Consider the following 21362-nt stretch of genomic DNA (forward strand, 5'->3'; position numbering starts at 1 on the left):
ACTGCATTGTCATAATAGATTAATCTTTCTTGACAACTTTAAGGGCTGGCTGGGGAATTCTGGGAGTTGAAATCCACATGTCTTAAAGTTGCTAAGGCTGAGAAACATAGCCATAATTCTGAGTCTGTCTGGAGCTCTCCATCCAAGTATTAACAATGCCTGGCCCTGATCTGCTTTCTTGACATGAGACAAAATCAATTAAGTGCTCCCATTTGGTGTGATCAACCATTGCAGGAATCCCTCCTTTATTCTCTAGATTATATCTTGAATCTCCAGGTGGGAGGGTGATTTTCCTACAATTCTCCCAGACAATTATATACTGTATGGTGAATGATGTTTCTAGATTCTTCAACTACTGAGAGTGATGGATTCCAGCACCTGAAAGATACCAGATTACAAAAAGCATCAGATAGTGTTTCTGTATCTATAGAAGAGTCCTCTATTCAGAGCAAAAAAATCTGATTTCTAAATTTGCTTCAGTCATATCACTTTGAATGGTTTCAGTCTGAGTGGATGTGTGTAACTTTATAAACCAACATAAATTACATGATGATTTAATATTATGCATATTATCTAGCCTATTCAGTAAATCATAGTTAAGCAAGTTCAGTAAAATATAATAAGAACTCAGAGCAATATACCTTGTATGTATTCACAACTATTCCATTATACATGGAAGGCTTTGGCTGTGTAGTTCTGGATTTTCAGCTTCCATCATTCCCAGCAAAGCATGACCAGGAATAAGAACAGACCGGACAACCATTTGTCCAGAATGGTATTGGGTCTCCTGCTTAGGTAGTGGGTTGGATTAGAAGAACTTTAGGATCCTTTCCAATATTAATCAATATTTGGATTCCATACTCTTTTGTACGTCTATTCTATCTTTCTTCTGCCTGAAATTTTATCAAACTTATTAAACTTTCCAATTGTTTTCATCAGGCTCAAAAAGGAAGGCTGGATCTAAAATTTTTGGCCAGGCTGGACTGCAGAGTCTATTTCCAGTTGCAGTCCCATTACTATAGGTGCAGAGCTTTGACCTGGGCCGGTTCACCCATCCCAAGACAGCTTGGAGACTCCCAGTTCCCCAGATTCCCTCACATTGATGCTGATATTAATAAGGACACCTGATTAGCCCAGCCCACTGCAGTCTAGAACTCCTGGGCTCAATGAATCCACCAGACTTAGCCTCTCCAGGAGTTGGGATTACATGCAGGAGCCATCAAACCTGTTTCTTTTTGCCTAAAGCAGACATGTCAAGCACAAGACCCGGGGGCCGGATCCGGCCCGCGAAGTGGTTTCATGCGGCCCGCGAAGCCATCCTGGAAACAGTGAGGGAACGGCCCCCACTGCCTTGGCCCTGGCCCAGAGACCCTTCTCCTGCCAGAGACCCTCGGATCTGTCCCACTCCTGCCCAGGCCCCCATAGGCACCCTTGATGCGAACGATGTAGAGCTGGCCATGCCCACCCAGTAGGCCATACACACTCTAGCCACGCCCACCCAGTAGGCCACGCCCACCCTGGCCATACCCACCCGGCCCCCTGAGGGCAACTGCAATGCTGATGCGGCCCTCAATGAAATTGAGTTTGACACCCCTGGCCTAAAGTCTTGATTTAAATCATTTCCTATCAGTCTGAAGGTGGCAGCAAAGAACAGAATATTAAAATAGTATTGCATGAAACCAAATACCATAGCTTACAGGAGAATAAGAATACTTTTTTCTGAAGTTCACCTATACTTACCAGTAGGTTAAGTCATCAGATACAGGAGGGATAAGCCTCATGCCATTGCTGGTTGAGGAATTCTAAGAGGTGAAGTCCGAACATCTTCAACATTAAGAAACACTGCCATAAAGACTAGCAAATTTATTCTGGATGAAATGAAATAGGTAGGGGTGGACAATCATCTGCAATAAGTTGCTTCTGAAGTAGATTTGTTAATTGTTTATTTTAGCATGATTTCTTTTTGGCTTTGTTCTAATCTATAGATCTGGAATTCCATGTACTGTACTATACTCCTATCTTATATGGCTGAATAGCCAGTGGCTATTGATCAGGACTTCATGAAGAATATTTCATAGTATGTGAAGAATTTATTTTCTGTTTCTTAACAGATTTAAGAACCTCAGGAGACAATTTTAAGGCAGCTTGTATGACTTCTGGCACGAAGCGTAACTGTTGTCTCCTGACTTTCATACAGTGCAGGACCTTTATACCATGATTTGCACAAAAAGCTTAACAGGTAAAAGTACTCACAATAAATAAAAAATAAGCAAAGTACATTATAGCTAAACAAAAGAGTAATCTATGATTAATATGTAGTATTTAACCTGTTTATTTCTAACCCATGGATTGGGCTAATTCAATAAACTATGATTTGGTTAAGTATAGAATAATGTATTCTGTGAATACAACCAGTGTCATAGTCCCTTGCAGATTCCATAAAGCCATGCCTTTCTATGCAGCAGGCTTCTTGATCTGGTCTACCTCATAGGGCTGTCATCCAGGGGTTCTCAGACTTTTTCAGGCAGTGGAACTATTTGTTTTTTAAAAAAATTCCAGTATCTTTGATCAACAGGCAAACTCAAGTGATAGAAAGTTGCCTACAATCAAGAGATTTTTTTTGCCTTAGTCCAGACATGTCAAACACAAGGCCCGGGGGCCAGATCCGGCCCGCGAAGTGGTTTCATGTGGCCCGTGAAGCCATCCTGGAAACAGTGAGGGACCGGCCCCCACTGCCTTGGCCCTGGCCCAGAGACCCTCCTCCTGCCAGAGACTCTCAGATCTGTCCCACTCCTGCCCAGGCCCCCATAGGCACCCTTGATGCGAACGATGTAGAGCTGGCCACGCCCACCCAGTAGGCCATACACACTCTAGCCACGCCCACCCAGTAGGCCACGCCCACCCTGGCCATACCCACCCGGCCCCTTGAGGGCAACCGCAATGCTGATGTGGCCCTCAATGAAATTGAGTTTGACACCCCTGCCTTAGTCTCTTACAGAACCCCATTGTGTTATGAAAAACACTGTTCTGTTCTTAACTCCTTAACGTGAAACCTTTAACATTTTTAATCCAGCCTGGTACTTAGATCAACTTGTGATTTCAAAATATTGTAGAATCATTATTTGGCTGTGTTTTGATGTCCTACTGTCAGAGGTCTTACAAGGTAGATAGAGCTGATAGCCATCAGGCTAGAAACTGGGAGACTGAATTATATTACTACTTTAGGCATGAAGGCAGGTGGATAACCTTAGGCCAGTCAGTCTTTCTCAGCCCTAGGAAGCAGGCAATGGCAAACCACTTCTGAAAAAAACTTGCCAAGAAAACTGCATGGACTGGTCAAGAAAGTCACCAGGAGCTAACAGTGACCTGGAAGCAAAAAAAAAAGGGGGAGGGTTTTTTGGTATATCTGTTCTTTTGGTATATCACTGTAATTCTAAAAACAGATTAATCAGTTTACCTCACTAGTGACTTTAAACATTATCAAACCACCACTATGCTGATAGAGCAGCAACGGGACCAGCTTTACATTAGTGTCCAATGACATGAGAAGATGCTTCAAAGCAAATGGCCTGAGTGACACCTTCCATCAGGTTAGGGTGGTAGGGCCTATTATTTGAAATTCTTTCCTGCAGCTAATAAAGCCAGCTTTGATTATGTTACAATTTAATTTTTTTTCACTGAGGGCTCCTAATTTATGACTATAAAATTTTATATTTGTCTATGTTTTTCTCTTTAAAAATATAGTAATAATTTAATTCGGTACACTACATGGGAAGGAGTTCAATATTTAAAATAAAGTACCCTAAGGTTTTGATTGGCCAACAAAGATGAATTATATGAATTAGAGTATACTTTTTTAAAAATACTAAAATTATCTGAATCAGTTTCTGCTGACCTCTTTTATTAGCATATCATGAAAGTTCAAAGACTAGGCTAAACCTGAAGCCATCAAAAAGGACTTAGCAAAATCTATCTGAACACTTGCTAGTTCCAATGTTCTGCTTTATGGGTGACTTTTAAGTGAAAATTCTTTTTGAAAATTATATACATACATACATATATATATATATATATATATATATATATATACATATATACACATATATATATACATATATATATATATATATATATATATATATATATATATATATATATATATATATATATATATACACATACATACATATATATATATATATATATATATATATATATATATATATATATATATATATATATATATATATACACATACATATATATACATATATATATATACAGCCCCACCGGCAGGGGCGACGTTTCGATGGAATCCCATCCGTCATCATCAGGCTGGTGGCTTCTGCTTCCTTCTTCTGGGAGAAGCATGTGGCTGTTTGTTCCTCTTTTTTAAACTTTTTTAAACTGTGGCTGATGTTGCAGCTGTAGTTAGGTTTCTGTTTTGTGGTTGTGCCTCGTTATCATTGTGGGTTCGGATCACAACCATTCAAAAAGCAAATCCGAACCCACAATGATAACGAGGCACAACCACAAAACAGAAACCTAACTACAGCTGCAACATCAGCCACTTTAAACCCCTCCAAACCACACAATCAGCAAACTGACACCCACTATAAAAACATGGCACCACCACAAACACGAAGCCGAACAAAAGCAGCACAACTCACCAGCTCAGGTCTAAGGCTGGCAGCTGAGACCAGCCCATCCACTCAAAACACACCCCCACCCAATCAGAACACACCCACCATTCAAAACACACTCCCACCCAATCAGAACACACTTACTCCCCCACCCAATCAGAGCACACCTCCACCCACAGAACACACCCCCTCTGGCAGTTTAAAAAAGAGGAACAAACAGCCACATGCTTCTCCCAGAAGAAGGAAGCAGAAGCCACCAGCCTGATGATGACGGATGGGATTCCGTCGAAACGTCGCCCCTACACCTTTAGTTCTACGCGGGGAAAAACCCGAATAACCAAAGATCCACATACGAACACCCGCGAAAACCTCAGAAAACAAATATATATATATATATATATATATATATATATATATATATATATATATATATATATATATATATATATATATATATATATATATATATATATATATATATATATATATATATATATATATATATATATATATATATATAGGTTTACAGGGCATCTTAAAATCACATCAATATAAAATACAAAGTTAAAAGAGAATTAAAAGATTAAATTATCTTTTAAAATTAAAATTAAAATAATTTAAAATTAAATTATTAAATTATAAAATTAAATTATATATATTCATATATATATGAATGAAATGCATTCAAAGAAAAGATGCATATGTAAAGAAAAGAGACAAAAAAGGTAGAAAAAAGAAAATAACAAAATAAGAAAAAATACATATAAAAATGGCTTTAAATATTCTCTTAGCAATTATATCTATGTACAATTCTAATCCAACGTAAGATTACATATTCCTTTATTGCTATAACTTATTCTTTCTAAACATCAAAATCTTAAGTCCCAAATTCATTTTCTTTTTTATGTAAAAAAATCCATAAGAGGTTTCAAGCCTGTGGTTTTACTATCAGCTGGGTTTTTTTTTAATTCTTCAATTTTTTTTTTATTTTCTAGAATAGAATAGAGCTGGAAGGAACCATGGAAGTCTTCTAGTCTAGCCGTCTGCTCAAGCAGGAGAACCAAACCATTTCAGACAATTGACTGTCTAGTCTCTTGTTAAAAATCTCCAGTGATGGCACGCCCACAATTTTTGAAGGCAAGCTGTTCCACTGGTTAATTATCCTCACTGTTGGGAAGTTTCTCCTTAATTACAGGTTGCTTCTCTCTTTGCTCAGTTTCCAGCCATTGTTTCCTGTCCTGCCTTTGTGCTTTGAAGAGTAATTTGACCCTCTTCTTTGTGGCAGCCCCTCAAATACTGGAATACTGCTATCATATCATCTCTAGTCTTTCTTTTCTAGGCCCTTAATCAGCGTAGTTGGTCTTTGTACTTTTTCCAAAGTCTCAACATTGTTTTTGTAATGTGGTGACCAAAACTGGATGTGTAGTATTCCAGGTGTGGCCTCACTAAGGATTTATAAAGCGGTATAATAAATCATGCAATTTTGATTCTACGCCTTGTTTATACAACCAAGGTTTTTGTTAGCTTTTTTGGCTGCTGCCGCACACTGCTACCTCATGTTTAAGTGATGGTCCACTAGGACTCCAAGGTCCCTCTCACTTCTGCTGTTTTTAAGCCAGGTCCTGCCTAATCTGTACTTATATCTTTGATTTTTCCTGCCTAAGTTATTGATGAAGATATTGAAGAGTACTGGGTTATGACAGAGCCTTGTGCTGCTTACTGCTCTCCATGTGGATGTAGTATCATTGAGGACTACTCATTGAATACGGTTTGTCAGCCAGCTACAGATCCATATGGTAGCGGTTATCTATCCCATCTCTTTCTAGCTTACCAAGGAGTAGAATGAAGATTTCAACCTCTGCGAACTACTATATGAAATACTGGAATCCACCTTTGAAATAATAGCAATTCACCTTATAAAAGTGCTCAGAAGTTTAACGGAACCAAAATTCACATTATACGCACATTTAAGTGATACTTTGAGGAAATATACATTTATTCCTATTCCACCTTTTTCTACCTTACCAAGAAATAGGTTGTGGTCTACTTTATCAAACGCCTTACTGAAATCTAAGTATACTTCTTCATTCACAACTCAAGTGCTGTGATATTTTTCTTTTATGGCGTTCACAATGTTTAACGCTACTGTAAAAAAAGCAATGCAAAAGGTGAGATATAAAATCATATGCTTAAAAAAAAAAGAAGAACGGTTTTCAGGTACAAGTTTTCAGAAAACACAGAAGGCGGGAAAAAGTGTCATGAAGTCGGTCGCAAATCAAAGCGGAGAGAATTTTCCTAACTTCAAACGCCAGTATTAGCTTTGGCGTGTGCCACCAATGCAGTTCCAGCAAACAAAATGATTAATCCCATCCCTATATGCCGTCCTCGCACCACTTAATCCCTTTAAGAAAAGTTTCATGCGCAAATCCTTAGGAAGATTATCTCACTTTAATTCTTATAGAGCTGGCCGTGCTTCCACATTACGTATACAGTCTTTCCGTCAGACATGCGCGCTACAGCTAAACCGCGCTAGGTTAATGACGGTAGTGCGCTTGCGTAGTTTTATGTCGGGCAATTGAGGTGAATTCTGTTCGCGTGTTTTTTTGCCCTTCCACGATTGGCTGGGAATGCAACTGCGCAAAAAGGGGGCAAAGCAGCGCACGCGTAAATGAAATTTCTGACAAGCGGTGGAGAACGCCACGCATGCGGATTAGGAGACGTTACCCTAAAAAAGTTTAAGGATCTTCGGTCTCTGTCTTTTAGCACTTGCGCAGTTGAATCCGAGCGGAAATGATTCTTTGCGCATGTTCAAGAAAATTCTGGCGAGCCTGCGCATAAACTAGGGTGAAGCCGGGAAAACTATTGAGTAGCATTTAGGCATTCATTCCAGGGAGCGTGCAGAGTATCTGTAATGACCTCTTAGACACGCCTTCGAGTCTGAGCCTGCGCCTGCTCATTCTTGCCGCCAAGAGGAAAACTTGCGCGTGCGTAGTGTCTTTTAATTACCCGTACAGTCGTCCTCGCTTGTAGGCGGGGCAGTCTTTCGCAAGTGTCGGTCGGCCAAGCTGTGCGCCTGCGTATTGAAGACGGTCGCCGCGAATCAGTCAAGCTGGGTAGTGAGTTTGTGAAGGAAAGGGTAAGGCGGGCCTTTTCCCTTTCCGGAAAGGCGGGCGGAGGAGCCGGCGCGACTTGAGGTGAGTACGTTGGGAGGGTTAGCGGTTTCCTTTTTATTCACGTTGCACCTCAAGAGAGTCTTCTCTGACTGACTGTGTTGCTCCTCTCCACCTTCCCTGTCTCTTTACAGTCACCCACCATCGCTCAAGAGACTCTCGGAACTGGAAAAGAAGGCGGGAGACGCCCAGGCCCGCCCTGAGAGGGACTGACTGAAAGACGCCGGGCGCTCCCGCCCTTCCCCATGAAGCCCCGCCCCTTCTGAGCCAGCTCCGCCCCAGTTCTCTCGGAGGGGTCTCCAGGAGGGTCCTTCCACCCCTCCAGTGACAGTCAATTGCATTAGATTCTCCCCACCTTCTCATTCTTTCGGTTGGTGCTTATAAAGGGTGGTGCTCCCCCTTGCCACCTTTGTCCTCCCATCACTTGCTGTAGCTCAGATTGACTGGCTTCCCGGTTGTGGTTGTGGTAAATACACTTCAGCTTGCATTTGGCTTCTATCCAGCAGTGTGGATTGGCTTTTTTGTTAGTGGGTGTAACAACAACTCTTCTCTATCTTCTTGTGGATGCCTGGCTCTCTACTGCTACCATCATGGGCAAAGTACTGTCCAAGATCTTTGGCAACAAGGAGATGCGGATCTTGATGCTTGGCCTGGATGCTGCAGGGAAGACCACCATCTTATACAAACTGAAGCTGGGTCAAGCAGTCACAACCATCCCAACTGTGGGTTTCAATGTAGAAACAGTGACTTATAAAAATGTCAAGTTTAACGTGTGGGATGTTGGGGGCCAAGATAAAATCCGGCCTTTGTGGCGGCACTATTACACAGGTACACAGGGCCTGATATTTGTGGTGGACTGCGCTGATCGGGACCGCATTGATGAGGCCCGTCAGGAATTGCACCGTATTATCAATGATCGAGAGATGCGGGATGCTATCATCCTTATCTTCGCCAACAAGCAGGACCTTCCTGATGCCATGAAGCCACATGAGATCCAAGAAAAACTGGGCTTGACCCGAATCAGGGATAGGAATTGGTATGTTCAGCCATCCTGTGCCACCTCGGGTGATGGACTCTATGAAGGGCTGACATGGTTAACATCTAACTATAAATCCTAATGATTATTTTAAACCATGAGAAACTGTTACTAGTCATTAAGAGAATTAGCACGCATAAGGAACACTGTGGCTTCCCAGAAAACAATGATTCTCTCTACTAAAAAGTTCAGAAATTAAGCATCCATAGGATTTTAATGATTGCTCACCTCTTCTCCAATTATCTTTTCCTTCTGCACATTTGACTGCTTCCCAGTTAAATAAAAAAATTGCTTGGTGTTAAGACTTGCTCTAATCTTTAACTGTTAATGAACAGAAACATTAATTTCTGTGGCAAACTTCCAGCAATGTGGGTTGGGAGGGAAGACACAAGTTGTAGCGCTGCAAAATAATTTTTCTCAAATGTTGCAATGCTTTGACTTCATTTATTTGGGTTCTGGGGCTAAATGTATCATTTCTTTTAAATGTATGCTTTCGGGTTTGATAGTTTTCTCCCTCATTTATTTTTGCTGTAAATTTGCTTCTTGCCATGATGCAGAATATGTTAGGTCTCTGTTATCTAGTAAAATGAAAACCACTGTTAATGAATTAACTGCATTCTGTCCTCTTTATGGCAAGAATCTAAGAAAGGAAATAAAATTCTGAATTCTTTTGGCCATTGATAAATAAAAGTAGCATCTGAACATATGGTTGCACATTAGAACCTAATATTAGGTTATCTGGCCAACAACCTCAGAATATTGAAAGTAAGTTGTTATATCATGCATGATTATAAATGCAAATAAGTTTCCATTCTAAATAGTAACCATATGCAGGATATGAGAAGAGTGTCAAACCACAGTTCCTGTACTTTGAATTTGTTAGCTTTTCAGCTGCAATATTAAGCAATTGCATTATTTTCCAGTTCTAGTGCAAAAAAAAGTCTCATTCTATGAAATGCAGCAATAATTTATAAGCATCGCTGTGACATGCAGTTTTTTAAAACACAAAACTTGAATGGTAAAACTATTCCTCTCAACAGTTGAGACAGGATGGCAGTATCACAATTGGACTAAAAGCAACTCAAATCATTAATATTTTTGGATCTTTAACTTGGCTTAATGCAGCTTTATGAATCTGAGAGGTTGGAAGGAACCTTCATCTGCTTTTGTGTAATTGTTAAATGCATCAAAATAAAAGAAGGATGTGAGAGAGTGGTTTGCGGATGCCACTAAATTAAGTGAAACAACTAAGTGGGTCTGGAAAACTTGTTTCTTTGTACACAAAATCACGTTGAACATATGCAGGCAGATACAGGCAAGTTCTATTCTTTCATTTTGGCAGTACTTTTACTTTGTCTTTTGGATGTCTACATTTATAAATCCCTTTGGAAGGGTAGCTAATGATTGGGGTGGAGAGTGAGCAAATGACTATGAATGTAAACTTCCGTGTTATTTTTTTTGAAGGCAGTCATATTATTTTGCCATATCTCAGCATTCAAATAACTGATTAGTTATCAGGGGAGATTATTGTGAATTCAGGTTAGCATAAAATAATTTCAATGAGGTATTAATACTGGGTGCAAAAATTTAACACAGCTGGTTTTTATTCAGCCTTAAGGATTAATTTTGGATTTCCTCAAGGAGTAACACTCATCTGAGGAATTTTAGGAATGTATTGCTACAAACCCAGAAGAAAATTCCCATTTTCTAAAGGGTATCTGTTTAAATTGGGGCATTATACTACAGTGTTTTTTCTATTTAAATTGTGAGCTAAAGCTTGTACCAAAGATGTTTGAGGGATACAATTATAATGAATTAGTTTCTTAAAACTCAATGCTTAGCATCACTCAACAGAAAATAAATTAAAGTCTAATTCTAGATGAATCTATAAACAATTTTAGTGTAAAATCAGTGAAATTAATTTCAATAGAAAATGCAGCATTCCTTCAGAAAATAAACTTTTAAAATATAAGATGAGAAAAATGAACTCAACTATTACAGTTTGATTGTGTTAAAAACAGAAATGTCCATAAACAATTAACTGTCTTCTGGAATAGCTAAAGCCAAGCACAAAGTAGTTGCCTAAACTGGAAAACTTGAAGATCTGTTACTGGTTCTCAAACTTTCGTATAACTAATTGCAGTGAAAACATAGGTGGGTTTACCTTTAGTATAGAGTTTGTAGTACTTTTCTCCAAATGAGGCAGAATCAAATCTTCATACAAATGTATTAAGTTGGATACATAACTTGTGTATGTCATTTAATTTTGTTCCTCCAGATATGCTGATTCTCTATGGTTGAAAAAAATACTTTCTGCTTTCCCCTTTAAATCAACAGTTTTGGATGAAAATCACAGATGTTGAATGAAATATGTGGCAAATAGATCAAATAATTTTTGCTACTGAACAAAATGTACAAAAACTTATAAGTGTCCTTTTCCAAAGAAACAAGGTTTTGTCTTTTCTGTGGCTCAAAGTAGCCATAAAAATGGCTTTAGATATTTATTGACAGCTTGCAAGATTAAATGCAATCTGTTAGAGTTCCACTCCTTTAAAAAAAATCAGTACATACAACTTCTGTGTTCATGTGACTTATAAAGTACAACTAAATACATTTTTGAATGGTGTTTAACTATGTTTGATAAGTCTGTAGACTGTGATCTCCCTGAATAAAGTAAACAGGATTTTTGTGTCTGCAATATGGTTGTAGTGTTGGTAAAAGAACTAATAAGCAGAAAATAAAACAATTATACAGCACATTTCTTCTGTTACATTTTAATGGGGAAGAAAGAAAGTTTTTCAAATGCTTGCATTTCAGGTTTTGTGTGGTTTATGTTCAGAATTCTTGACTGTGGATAAAGGCTGGTATTTAGGATTTAATTAATTAAAATGTAGCTTTCTCTGCTCTTGTTAAACAACTTAGAATTTGGGAACCTAATCTTGCTTAGCAAGTAGCAGCATCCAGGTAACTGTGCCTGAGCTGGGAAGCTAAGCAAGGTTAGCCTTGGTTAATAGTTGAATGCAAAACTACTAAGAATACTAAGGCTGTAAATAGAATATGAAGATGCAAAAATATTCTGGAAGAATGGCGAACAATTTCCTTAGTGTTACAAAGTATCTCCTACAGTCCCTTGCTATTAAGCTTGTTAATATATTTATTTATTTATTTATTTATTTATTTATTTAAATTTATATACCGCCCTATTCCCGTAGGACTCAGGGCGGTTTACAGAGAAAATTAAAAGTTAAAATACATCACATACAATTAAAAACGATTAAAACTAAGATTAAATTAATCTCTGAACTTAACTAAAACCCCATTAATTAAATAATTAAAACCCCTCAGTCTGGGCCAGACAGCTCTATTGACCATAGATTTGTATCCAGAAGGTCTGGAAATGACCAGGTTGACTATAACTATTCTAGGAATTTAAGAAACCACATGTTACCAAATCAGGCCATTAGCACATCTATTCATGATTAATAATACTGGAGTATCAGTAGCACAAGCATCCATGATGGGGATGAGAAGTAAATGATATATGTGTGATGGTGTCATCATGGAAATCCCAAAAGGTATGTTCTTGTGTTCAACATTGTAATGCAAATTACATTTCTGTTGTCTTTTTGATATGACCATTGATGTCTGCACAGCATTTAGACAATATTTTTTCTCTGAGCTGTAGTTAGATATACTGTTCTGGGGAATGCACGTTTTCTGCCATTGAATTCTAGCGTCACCCATTGATCCTTTTATCTCTAGGACAATGATTATATTCTCATCAAATTAGAAGAGTAGGACTATTTTAGAATTATACTTAAATATTAAAACTAATCATGGAAAGTAGCTTGGAAAATTAGACATGGTTGAGTTACAGTAGTAACAAAGAATCCTCACCAGGTCTTATCTCGCTGCGATAAGGGTGGCAAAATCCAACTACTTTTCCACCCTCATCGCGTCCGCAGATAATCGCCCAGCTGCCTTGTTCAGGGTGACTCGCTCCCTATTAAACCAAGAGGTGAGGGAGGAACCCTTGCAGGGTCGAGCCGAGGAATTTGGTCAATATCTGCTGGATAAAATCGCTCGGATTCGAACTGGTCTGGACTCCAACTGGGCTGAGATGGAAGAACAAGACATGGACAGTCTTGTCGATGTCATCTGGGAAGAATTTGATCCTGTAACTCCTAAGGAAGTGGACAGGATTATGAGAAGGTTAAGCTCCTCCACATGCTTACTGGACCCGTGCCCTTCCTGGCTGGCCTATGCAGCTCGAGAGGCGACACGAGGCTGGTTCCTAGCGGTCATCTCTGCTTCTCTGAGTGAGGGTCACTTCCCCACCGCCTTGAAGGAGGCGGTGGTGAGACCTCTCCTCAAGAAGCCCACCTTGGACCCATCCTCTTTGAATAACTTTCGTCCAGTCTCCAATCTTCGCTTCCTTGCGAAGGTTGTTGAGAGCGTGGTGGCGCACCAACTTCCTCAGATCCTGGATGAAGCGGTTTATCTAGACCCGTACCAATCGGGTTTCAGGCCGGGCTACAGCACGGAGACGGCATTGGTCGCTCTGATGAATGATCTCTGGAGAGCCCGGGACAGGGGCCATTCCTCTGTCCTAGTCTTATTAGACCTCTCGGCGGCTTTCGATACCATCGACCATGGTATCTTGCTGCGACGCCTCAGGGGACTGGGAGTGGGAGGCACGGTTCTGCGTTGGTTCTCCTCCTTTCTCCAGGGTCGCTCGCAGTCGGTGCTGACAGGGGGACAGAGGTCGACCCCGAGGCCTCTCGCTTGCGGAGTCCCTCAGGGGTCGGTCCTCTCGCCTCTCCTGTTCAACATCTACATGAAACCGCTGGGTGAGATCATTCGCAGTTTTGGAGTAGGGTACCATCAGTATGCTGATGACACCCAGCTTTTTATCTCAACTCCAAACAATATCAGTGATGCCCTAGACGTGATGTCCCGCTGCCTGAAAGCGGTCCGGGAATGGATGGGGAGAAACAGGCTTCAACTGAACCCGGACAAGACTGAATGGCTGTACGTACCGGGAAACCAGGAGATTCAGAACGTCCCACTGCTTAACATTGGGGACAAGTTACTTCCCCCTGTTGATAGGGCCCGCAACCTGGGTGTCCTCCTAGACTCGCAGCTCTCCCTGGAAGACCACATTGGAGCTGTGACCAAGGGGGCCTTCTCCCGGGTTCGACTAATTCGCCAACTACGGCCTTATCTGGACCTGGATTCCTTACGTACAGTCACCCATGCCCTTGTGACATCTCGCCTAGACTATTGTAACGCTCTCTACATGGGGCTGCCCTTGAGATCCACTCGGAAGCTTCAACTGGTGCAAAGTGCGGCGGCACGGACACTCTTGGGAGCCTCCCGATACTCCCATATCACACCTCTCCTCCGTGCGCTGCACTGGCTTCCGGCTGCCTTCCGTGTGAAGTTCAAGGTGCTAACGATGACTTACAAAGCCCTACATGGCATGGGTCCGGACTACCTTCGGGAGCACCTTCTGCCGATGTCAGCACCCCACCGTCCTGTGCGCTCCCACAGAGAGGGCCTCCTCAGGGTGCCACCGCTCAAGGAATGTCGGCTGGTGGCCCCCAGGGGGAGGGCATTCTCAGTGGGTGCGCCAGCCCTCTGGAACACCTTACCAACAGAAATCCGGATGGCCCCTGACCTCCGTACCTTCCGTCGCGACTTAAAAACTTTCCTGTTTCAGCAGGCTGGCCTGGCATGATAGCGTTAATTGGGGTCCCAGTTTGTGTTCATTAGTGTTTCTTATTATTTTTATTGTTCGATCTGTATACCTTCCTTCCTCTGTACACCGCCCCGAGTCCCTCGGGAGAAGGGCGGTTTATAAAAACTAATAAATAAATAAATAAATAAATAAATAAAAGCAATTATTATGCCACTTGTTCCTAATACTAAAACTAAAGCTGTCTAGACTCTAGACTAGCCCCACAGCAAGATAGGCAGCAAAAAAATTAGCAAATAAATAATTAAAAACTAGAAGGAGATACTTTGGTTGAATTAGTCTAAAATAAGATACATACAGCAAGATCCTTCGTATATTTACTAGTAAATCCTCTGAGGATCCTATTGAGGTACATCATTATTTAAAAGGCGAATATATTGATGCTATGACAGCTAAATTAATTGAGATGAATACATATAAAAGTCAATCTGGAGGTTTGTAATTAAGGATAATGATGTCAGAATTTAACCTTAAAGTTATTATGTATGTTTATGTATACTATTTTCTATAGAGAATCTAAGGCTGTATAATATCCACATTGAAAAGGAAGCATCTTAAATCAGTTGTGAGTTGGTTTAGCCAAATATGATTCAAGACAATTGTAATGCAAAGAATACATACCTGAAATGGGATGAATATAGGTATTCTAGAATTACAATATCTTAAGTGTATTTGGACCTTGCCAAAAATTAGAAATTATTTATAAATTAATATTACTTGGTCCAAAATTGCTGGCATTTAAATATTGGAATTTTTTTTTGAATGAAAGTCATTGAAAAATCTAGCAAGAGACCGTTCTTGATAAAAATCTTAAAAATCTTGTTTATGGATTTATTGCAATATTTAAATGAGACCGGGAGGTGGGAAAATCAGATTTGTTGATGAGGTTTGATTCAGAACTTGTAACAGTAATTCTTCATGTTGCATCTCTCAAATTCTGAATAAAAAAGGTGGGTTCTTAAAGATATATCCTATGTTGCCCTGAAATTAAGCAGCACAATGACTCTCAGCCAAGTCTACTATCTCAATTGAGGCACAGTGATTCTGTGGCTTAATGACGCTGGAGATGGTCTCAGCTCTGCTGGTTCTAACCCTAGCACTGCATGGCAGGATGAGCTCCTGTCACTTGCCTCAGCTTCTGTCCACTAACAGTTCAAAAGCATCTTCTATGCAAGTAGATAGATAGGTACCGCTTTGATGTGGAGAAAAGCCGGTGCTCTGTACAGGCAGTCAGATTCCTGACAGCTCTGAACCTTCCTGGTTACGGTGCTCACTTGCAAGGCACTTCCGGGAAGGAAGGGTGTCTTGGTGATGCTGCAGGAAGAGCTGCTCATCTTTCTGGTGTGAAGCCAGCTCACTTCCTGTGGCACACCTTGGGAAGCATGCAAGCATGTTCTATAAAAGGGCTGGTACCTTGATAAGCCAAATTACTATCCCACGCTAATAATAATTTAACTATTTTGCAGTAGAGGTGTTATGTTTGCAGCAATTACACTCTTACAGAACATTCAAATATTTATTAAATTTATATGCTGTCTATTTCACATTCTGTGCCAGCTGTAACTTCCTAATACTCTTCAATGTACAGCATGTTGCAGAAGTTCAGACACAACCTGACCAGGGCCTGAGCAACTGAGTACAAGGATTCACAATCCAGAAAAGGGCACAATTGATGCACAACATATGCTAATTATCAAGGAATAATTAGGGCAAGAGTAAATTAGCCCCTAACAATTCTATGACATTTATTTCAGTTGTCAATGGTGCAATCTTCTGAAGAATCAGAGCAGCACCGTGAAATAATTGTAATTTGTAAAAAGCACCTTTCATTTCCAGATCAGAGTTTTGTTTGAATTGTTAGATTTATATCCCACTTTTTTTCCATGAGTTCAAGACAACACGCCTAGCTTTTCCCATAGCAAATAATGCAGGGAGAGAGGTTGAATTGAAAGAGATCCAAGACCATAATTACTCTGATTCTCATAATATCCAGCTATCATTGTGAGTAACTGATTTGCTGAGGATCTGTGACTCCTTTACTTTGCCATGAAATAATTTGTAACTTGGACATAAGTGACAGTTCTCTTTTCCCACTAAGTTTACATAATTCAGTTATCTAATTTGGTTCTTTTGGGCTCTGTAGCATTTGAAATCAGAGAAAATTTGAGAACCTTCCAGTCTTAAAGCCCACAGTCTTCCAAGCCAAGCTGTTCCACTGAATTATAACTAAATTATTTTTCTATTTGGTTGATTCTCTTAAGCTAACTTTTTACCTCATTGTTTTTAAATTGCTTTACAGTGCTGTCTTGTACTGCAGGCTTGTTACAATGTACATCTCAATTTAAGTTACTTTTTTTTTCTGGGCTGGGGAGACCAAATGTGTTCAGGTCGTGTTTATCATCCTTGTGGGAGGCTCTGTGTACCACATACCAAAACTTTCTTATGAAGGACATTGAATCTCTCTTTGAAGACTAAGATTGTTGAATTGTTTGCCCTCAATCTTTATGATAACACATTCCTCAAAAGTACTAAGCTTTGAATAAAAATTGTAGAAGGGAAGTTGTGTTATGGTAGAACAATATATGGTTGTCAGCAACTATTAAACATGAGTCTTAAAATATCTCAAAGCCTTTGCTAGCGTTTGAAGTGCTACACTTTTCTCTTTAGTAGTTTCAGAAAGACAAGTGACAAATGTTCTGCATTAACTGGAGGCGTAAAATTTGATCACATGATTTTAGATTCTGTAAAAACAAGGTTCATTATATGAACGAGAGTCGTGTGAATAGAATTCCTCTGGTTCGTTGTCATTTAACTAGTTCAACTGAGTATCTTCATGGGGATTATTAGAATGGACCTTACAATAATTTCTTTTGTTTCATTTTTCCAGTGCTTGTTTACACTACAGAGTTTCTGTAACAACTGAATCAAAATTCTGTGGTTTAGCATTCACTGTACATCAGATTCTGATTTAGATATAGGGGGGAAACGGTTTACCTAACTAGAAGTTTTGCGTCAGTCAGAGCAAGGCAACAAAAAAGGGGAGGTAGAATATGTGAGTAGGTTCTTTCTTGGTGTTATAAATCCATTGTATCTGTACAGAGTAGTTGTGTGAAACATTTATGACTTGAGTGATTCTGGGAAGGAATGTTGGCTTCCCCCTGTATTTAACACTGAAAGGGATATAATTCCTACAAAGTGGATATTTTGCGAATGATACAGACAAAGTATATGGATTATTAGGCTCACACATTGTACTGAGGAAGAATGTGGTTTGATTGCAGCATGATAAGTTACAGTATGTGTATCTGGTTATTTTTCCTTGTTAATTACATATGGCTTAGAGCATTGTATGATTGCAGCCTGTTATGGTTCTTAAATGGACTCCAGAAGATGGTAGAGGACAGGAAGGCCTGGAGGAACATTGTCCATAGGGTCGCGATGGGTCGGACACGACTTTGCAACTAACAACAACATGGTTCTTTCAAACCATGATTAAAGAGACATTTATTATAATGTAGCCAGTGCATCTTAAAATATAATTTGTGTTTTGCTCAGAAATAATTTCAGTTTCGTTCAGTAAAACTTTTTCTTTGTTAAGCTTATATGATTGGCGCATAACTAAATTTCTTGTAAGGTTATATGTCTCCTGTAATAGTGATTGATATTTTTACTACATTATATAATGTAGTACTAATGAATCCTGTAATACCACCTTAAATGCTTTGTTGCCATTTGACTTCCTTAAAAATCAATACTGAAAATTTTATAGGTTTAACAGTGTATTCAACTAGTCTTCAATATTGGAGAGCAGTTCACATTCTTTGGGCTTTAGAATGAGAGTACAATAAAATGTGTATCCAACAGCTTCAGCTTTACTTTTCCTGAAAAGCAGGTTTGAGTTTTCTTGCATTAAAACTAAGTACAGGTATACAACATGCAGTTAATAATATTCAATTAAATAATATCACTCTTGCCCAGGCAAGAAAGAATTAAAACATTGGGTTCAAATTTAAATCAAATGCCTCCAAGAGCAGTCAGTTAAATGGTCAAGTGTTCATGTAGAAGAAATGAGAGGATTTAGTTTGGCATTTGTTGGGCTCAAGTATCCTTAATTGTTAGAGTTACATTTAGCTGCCATTGTTAATAGCTCTTTTTAAAATCTAAAATGTAATGTAACATAAAATCCTCTACATTAGCCTTTCCCATTTCCAATTTAGCACTTTCCAGATATGTTAAGACCACAGTTCCCTGGGATTCCAATCTCTATGTTGTGTCAGTTTTGAGAGTTGCAGTCCTAGGATATCCAATTGCCGGTTGATGCAGAACACATTTAATTTTCTGAGAGACTGCAAGTTGTTACTAAATCTATATTCTAAGAGAAAAAGATATCTAAATATTTATAATGTGTCTCTGAGTGTGTGTGTGCTACTAAGCCTTGGTATTTGCTATGGATCTAGGAACTACCAGAAGCAAGAAGTCATTTGATAATTAATTATTCTAGATGAGACTCTTTTTGATTCTTGGAATAGAATCCTCCTTATAAGAATGGAAATGCAACTGATAGAATTGCAATGCTATTCTATCCCTTAGGCCTATACTAATGTAAAATAATGCAGAAATTATTATGAATAAAGAACAGGAGAATGTAAGCACTACAAATTCTAAAGGGTGTTATGTTCATTTCTTAATGAAAAGTGAATAATGATGGAAAGAATATAGAAATTATTGTGTTGCTTACTTCATCAGACTGGCACTGTTTCTTCCTTATTCTCCCAAGAGGATGAAACCTAACAATCGTTTTCTACTGTCAACAGACTCTTTTAATTAAACTGCTACAAATCTTATGCCAAGAAGAATTTCAGTCCTTGCATAATATCTGAGGTCAATTGGGGTCAATAAGTTTATGAATCTTAAAATTCCAATTCAAAGCCTGAAGTACCCTTCCCATAGCAACCTTGCTAGCTTAAGGTGTGGGTCTGGTCAGATATTTATGAAGAAATGGTTTAGAAACCCTTGTAAGACTTGTAAGAAACAAGAATAAAGAATTGAAATTGTGTTTCATCAGACTAGCTAGCCTAACATTCTTGGGGATAGTGTATAATTGGGATATAATTGTTAAAACAGTGAATGTGCAATATATGGCTGTAATGGACTCTGCCCATTACTGTTGCAAAGGACTACAATGGAGACAAGTGGAGACAATCTCGCTTAACAACCCCCACTCCTGCTCTCCCTGATGCAGTTGTCATTAAGCAAAGCAAGGGGACCTTCTTTGGAGAGGCCATGGGAAGCTTAGCGCAGACCCAGGCCTGCCTGCTCTAGGCCTCCCCCATCCCTTGTGATACTTCTTGTTCTGCTTCCTGCCTCTTGGGGTCCCCACAGCCCTTGGGCCTATTCTCCCCCCACCCAGGTCCCTGCAGGCCTTTCCCCCATGTCCCCCCCACAGGGCTTGAGCCTCCTACCCACCCCCTGTCACTCATCACCCACTACCTTTTGAAGATCTTGCAGTTCCAGACTTTTCCTCAGCATTGTGCAGATCATATTAGGGAAACAGAACAGAACTTTGCATCCCTGGGCCAGAAGCAACTGCCATTTTGGCACAACAGCAAGGAATTATGGGTAGGCTGAAAATGGCCGCTTCCGGGAAGCAGCCATGTAGCCTAGGAATGCGTGACCTGTTCTCATTCTCCAGTTGAGGTCTGGAGATCTTCGAAAGATAAGTGTGCAATGGATTACAGGGAAGCAAGTCCAAAATCTGTAGGGACCCAGCAGGGCATGATGGCAGAGAGAGAGAGAGACAGACAGAGAGATGGGGGGGGGGCAGGCAGGGTGCTGCAGCAGCCCTTTGGTCAGTTGTAAGGACGAAATGGGTTATAATCTAATTCTAATCCTTTTTCATGAACACTTTTTAATTTTTTTGAAGTTCAATCCATATTTTCATTATTGTGAACCCTATGAGATAACATAGGTTGCTGAGAGATCACATAAATTTGAACTACGTAAATAAAAATGTGAAATGGATTCACTCAAGCTCAAGACATCAAAATGTGCACCTTATGAATTGGAGGTTTGACTGCCAGCAGAAACTCCTGGTCTCAGTTCCTGTGTCCTATCTTATTTCTAATGGATTATGGTCAAATATGAAATCAGTTTCAGAGCAGATCTCCCTGTTTCTGGAGCAGATTTCAAAATGATGCAGCAAGCCAATGCAATTTTATGCCTCCTAATTTCTGAATATTTCATGCAACATTCACACTCCTTCTCAATTATTGTATTTGGATGATGTGGCATAGCTAAGAGAGTTGCATCATGAACAGAGAGACCTGGAGATGGTCTTCCAAGTAGAATGGCTACAAAGTATCTCTGTGTGTTTGTAGGTTGCTCTTCTTTGAACATGTTTTAATGATTTCTATACAGGAACAGAGAGAGAACCCATGTTTTATTTTGCTTTAATGTTTCTGTTCATTTTCCTCTAGCTGCAAAAAGCCATTGTATTATTTTCAATAACATGGAAACCCAAACTCATTGCTTAAGCAGGGGACTGGATTCGAAGACCTCCAAGGTCCCTTCCAGCCCTATGATTCTATGATTCTTTGCACAATTAAACCACTGTTAGATGCCCTATCATCGGAATGTATCTACTGTTATGTTGTTATGTTTGACCTAGCATTACCAAATATTATTTAAGAAAGCAGGTAATGCTATCAGGCACCTAATAGAAAATAAATACTTGTTGTCCATAATGGCCAATAGTT

General features: G+C 39.6%; 1 protein-coding gene and 1 long non-coding RNA gene across 2 annotated transcripts; one reads left to right on the top strand and one right to left on the bottom strand.

Annotated features, from left to right (window-relative positions):
• Nucleotides 1–346: 346 nt before the first annotated feature.
• On the bottom strand, nucleotides 347–7719 carry LOC308662633. The gene is made up of 3 exons (XR_014025250.1): nucleotides 7650–7719; nucleotides 6669–6788; nucleotides 347–378 (listed from the first exon to the last, which is right to left on the bottom strand). It is a non-coding gene; the product is annotated as an uncharacterized lncRNA (long non-coding RNA).
• On the top strand, nucleotides 7670–11598 carry ARF6 (ARF GTPase 6). Its single transcript, XM_081318475.1, has 2 exons — nucleotides 7670–7837; nucleotides 7948–11598. Exon 2 carries the CDS (start codon nucleotides 8404–8406, stop codon nucleotides 8929–8931), a length of 528 nt encoding a protein of 175 aa, XP_081174601.1. The 5' UTR covers nucleotides 7670–7837; nucleotides 7948–8403; the 3' UTR covers nucleotides 8932–11598.
• The last annotated feature ends 9764 nt before the right edge of the window (nucleotides 11599–21362 follow it).

The sequence above is a fragment of the Vipera berus genome (assembly GCF_964194415.1).
Source record: "Vipera berus genome assembly, chromosome: 1".
Classification (NCBI taxonomy): Eukaryota; Metazoa; Chordata; class Lepidosauria; order Squamata; family Viperidae; genus Vipera; species Vipera berus.

Coding starts and splice junctions, on each gene's coding strand:
- ARF6 (XM_081318475.1), top strand. CDS start 8,404: ATGGGCAAAGTACTGTCCAAGATCTTTGGCAACAAGGAGATGCGGATC.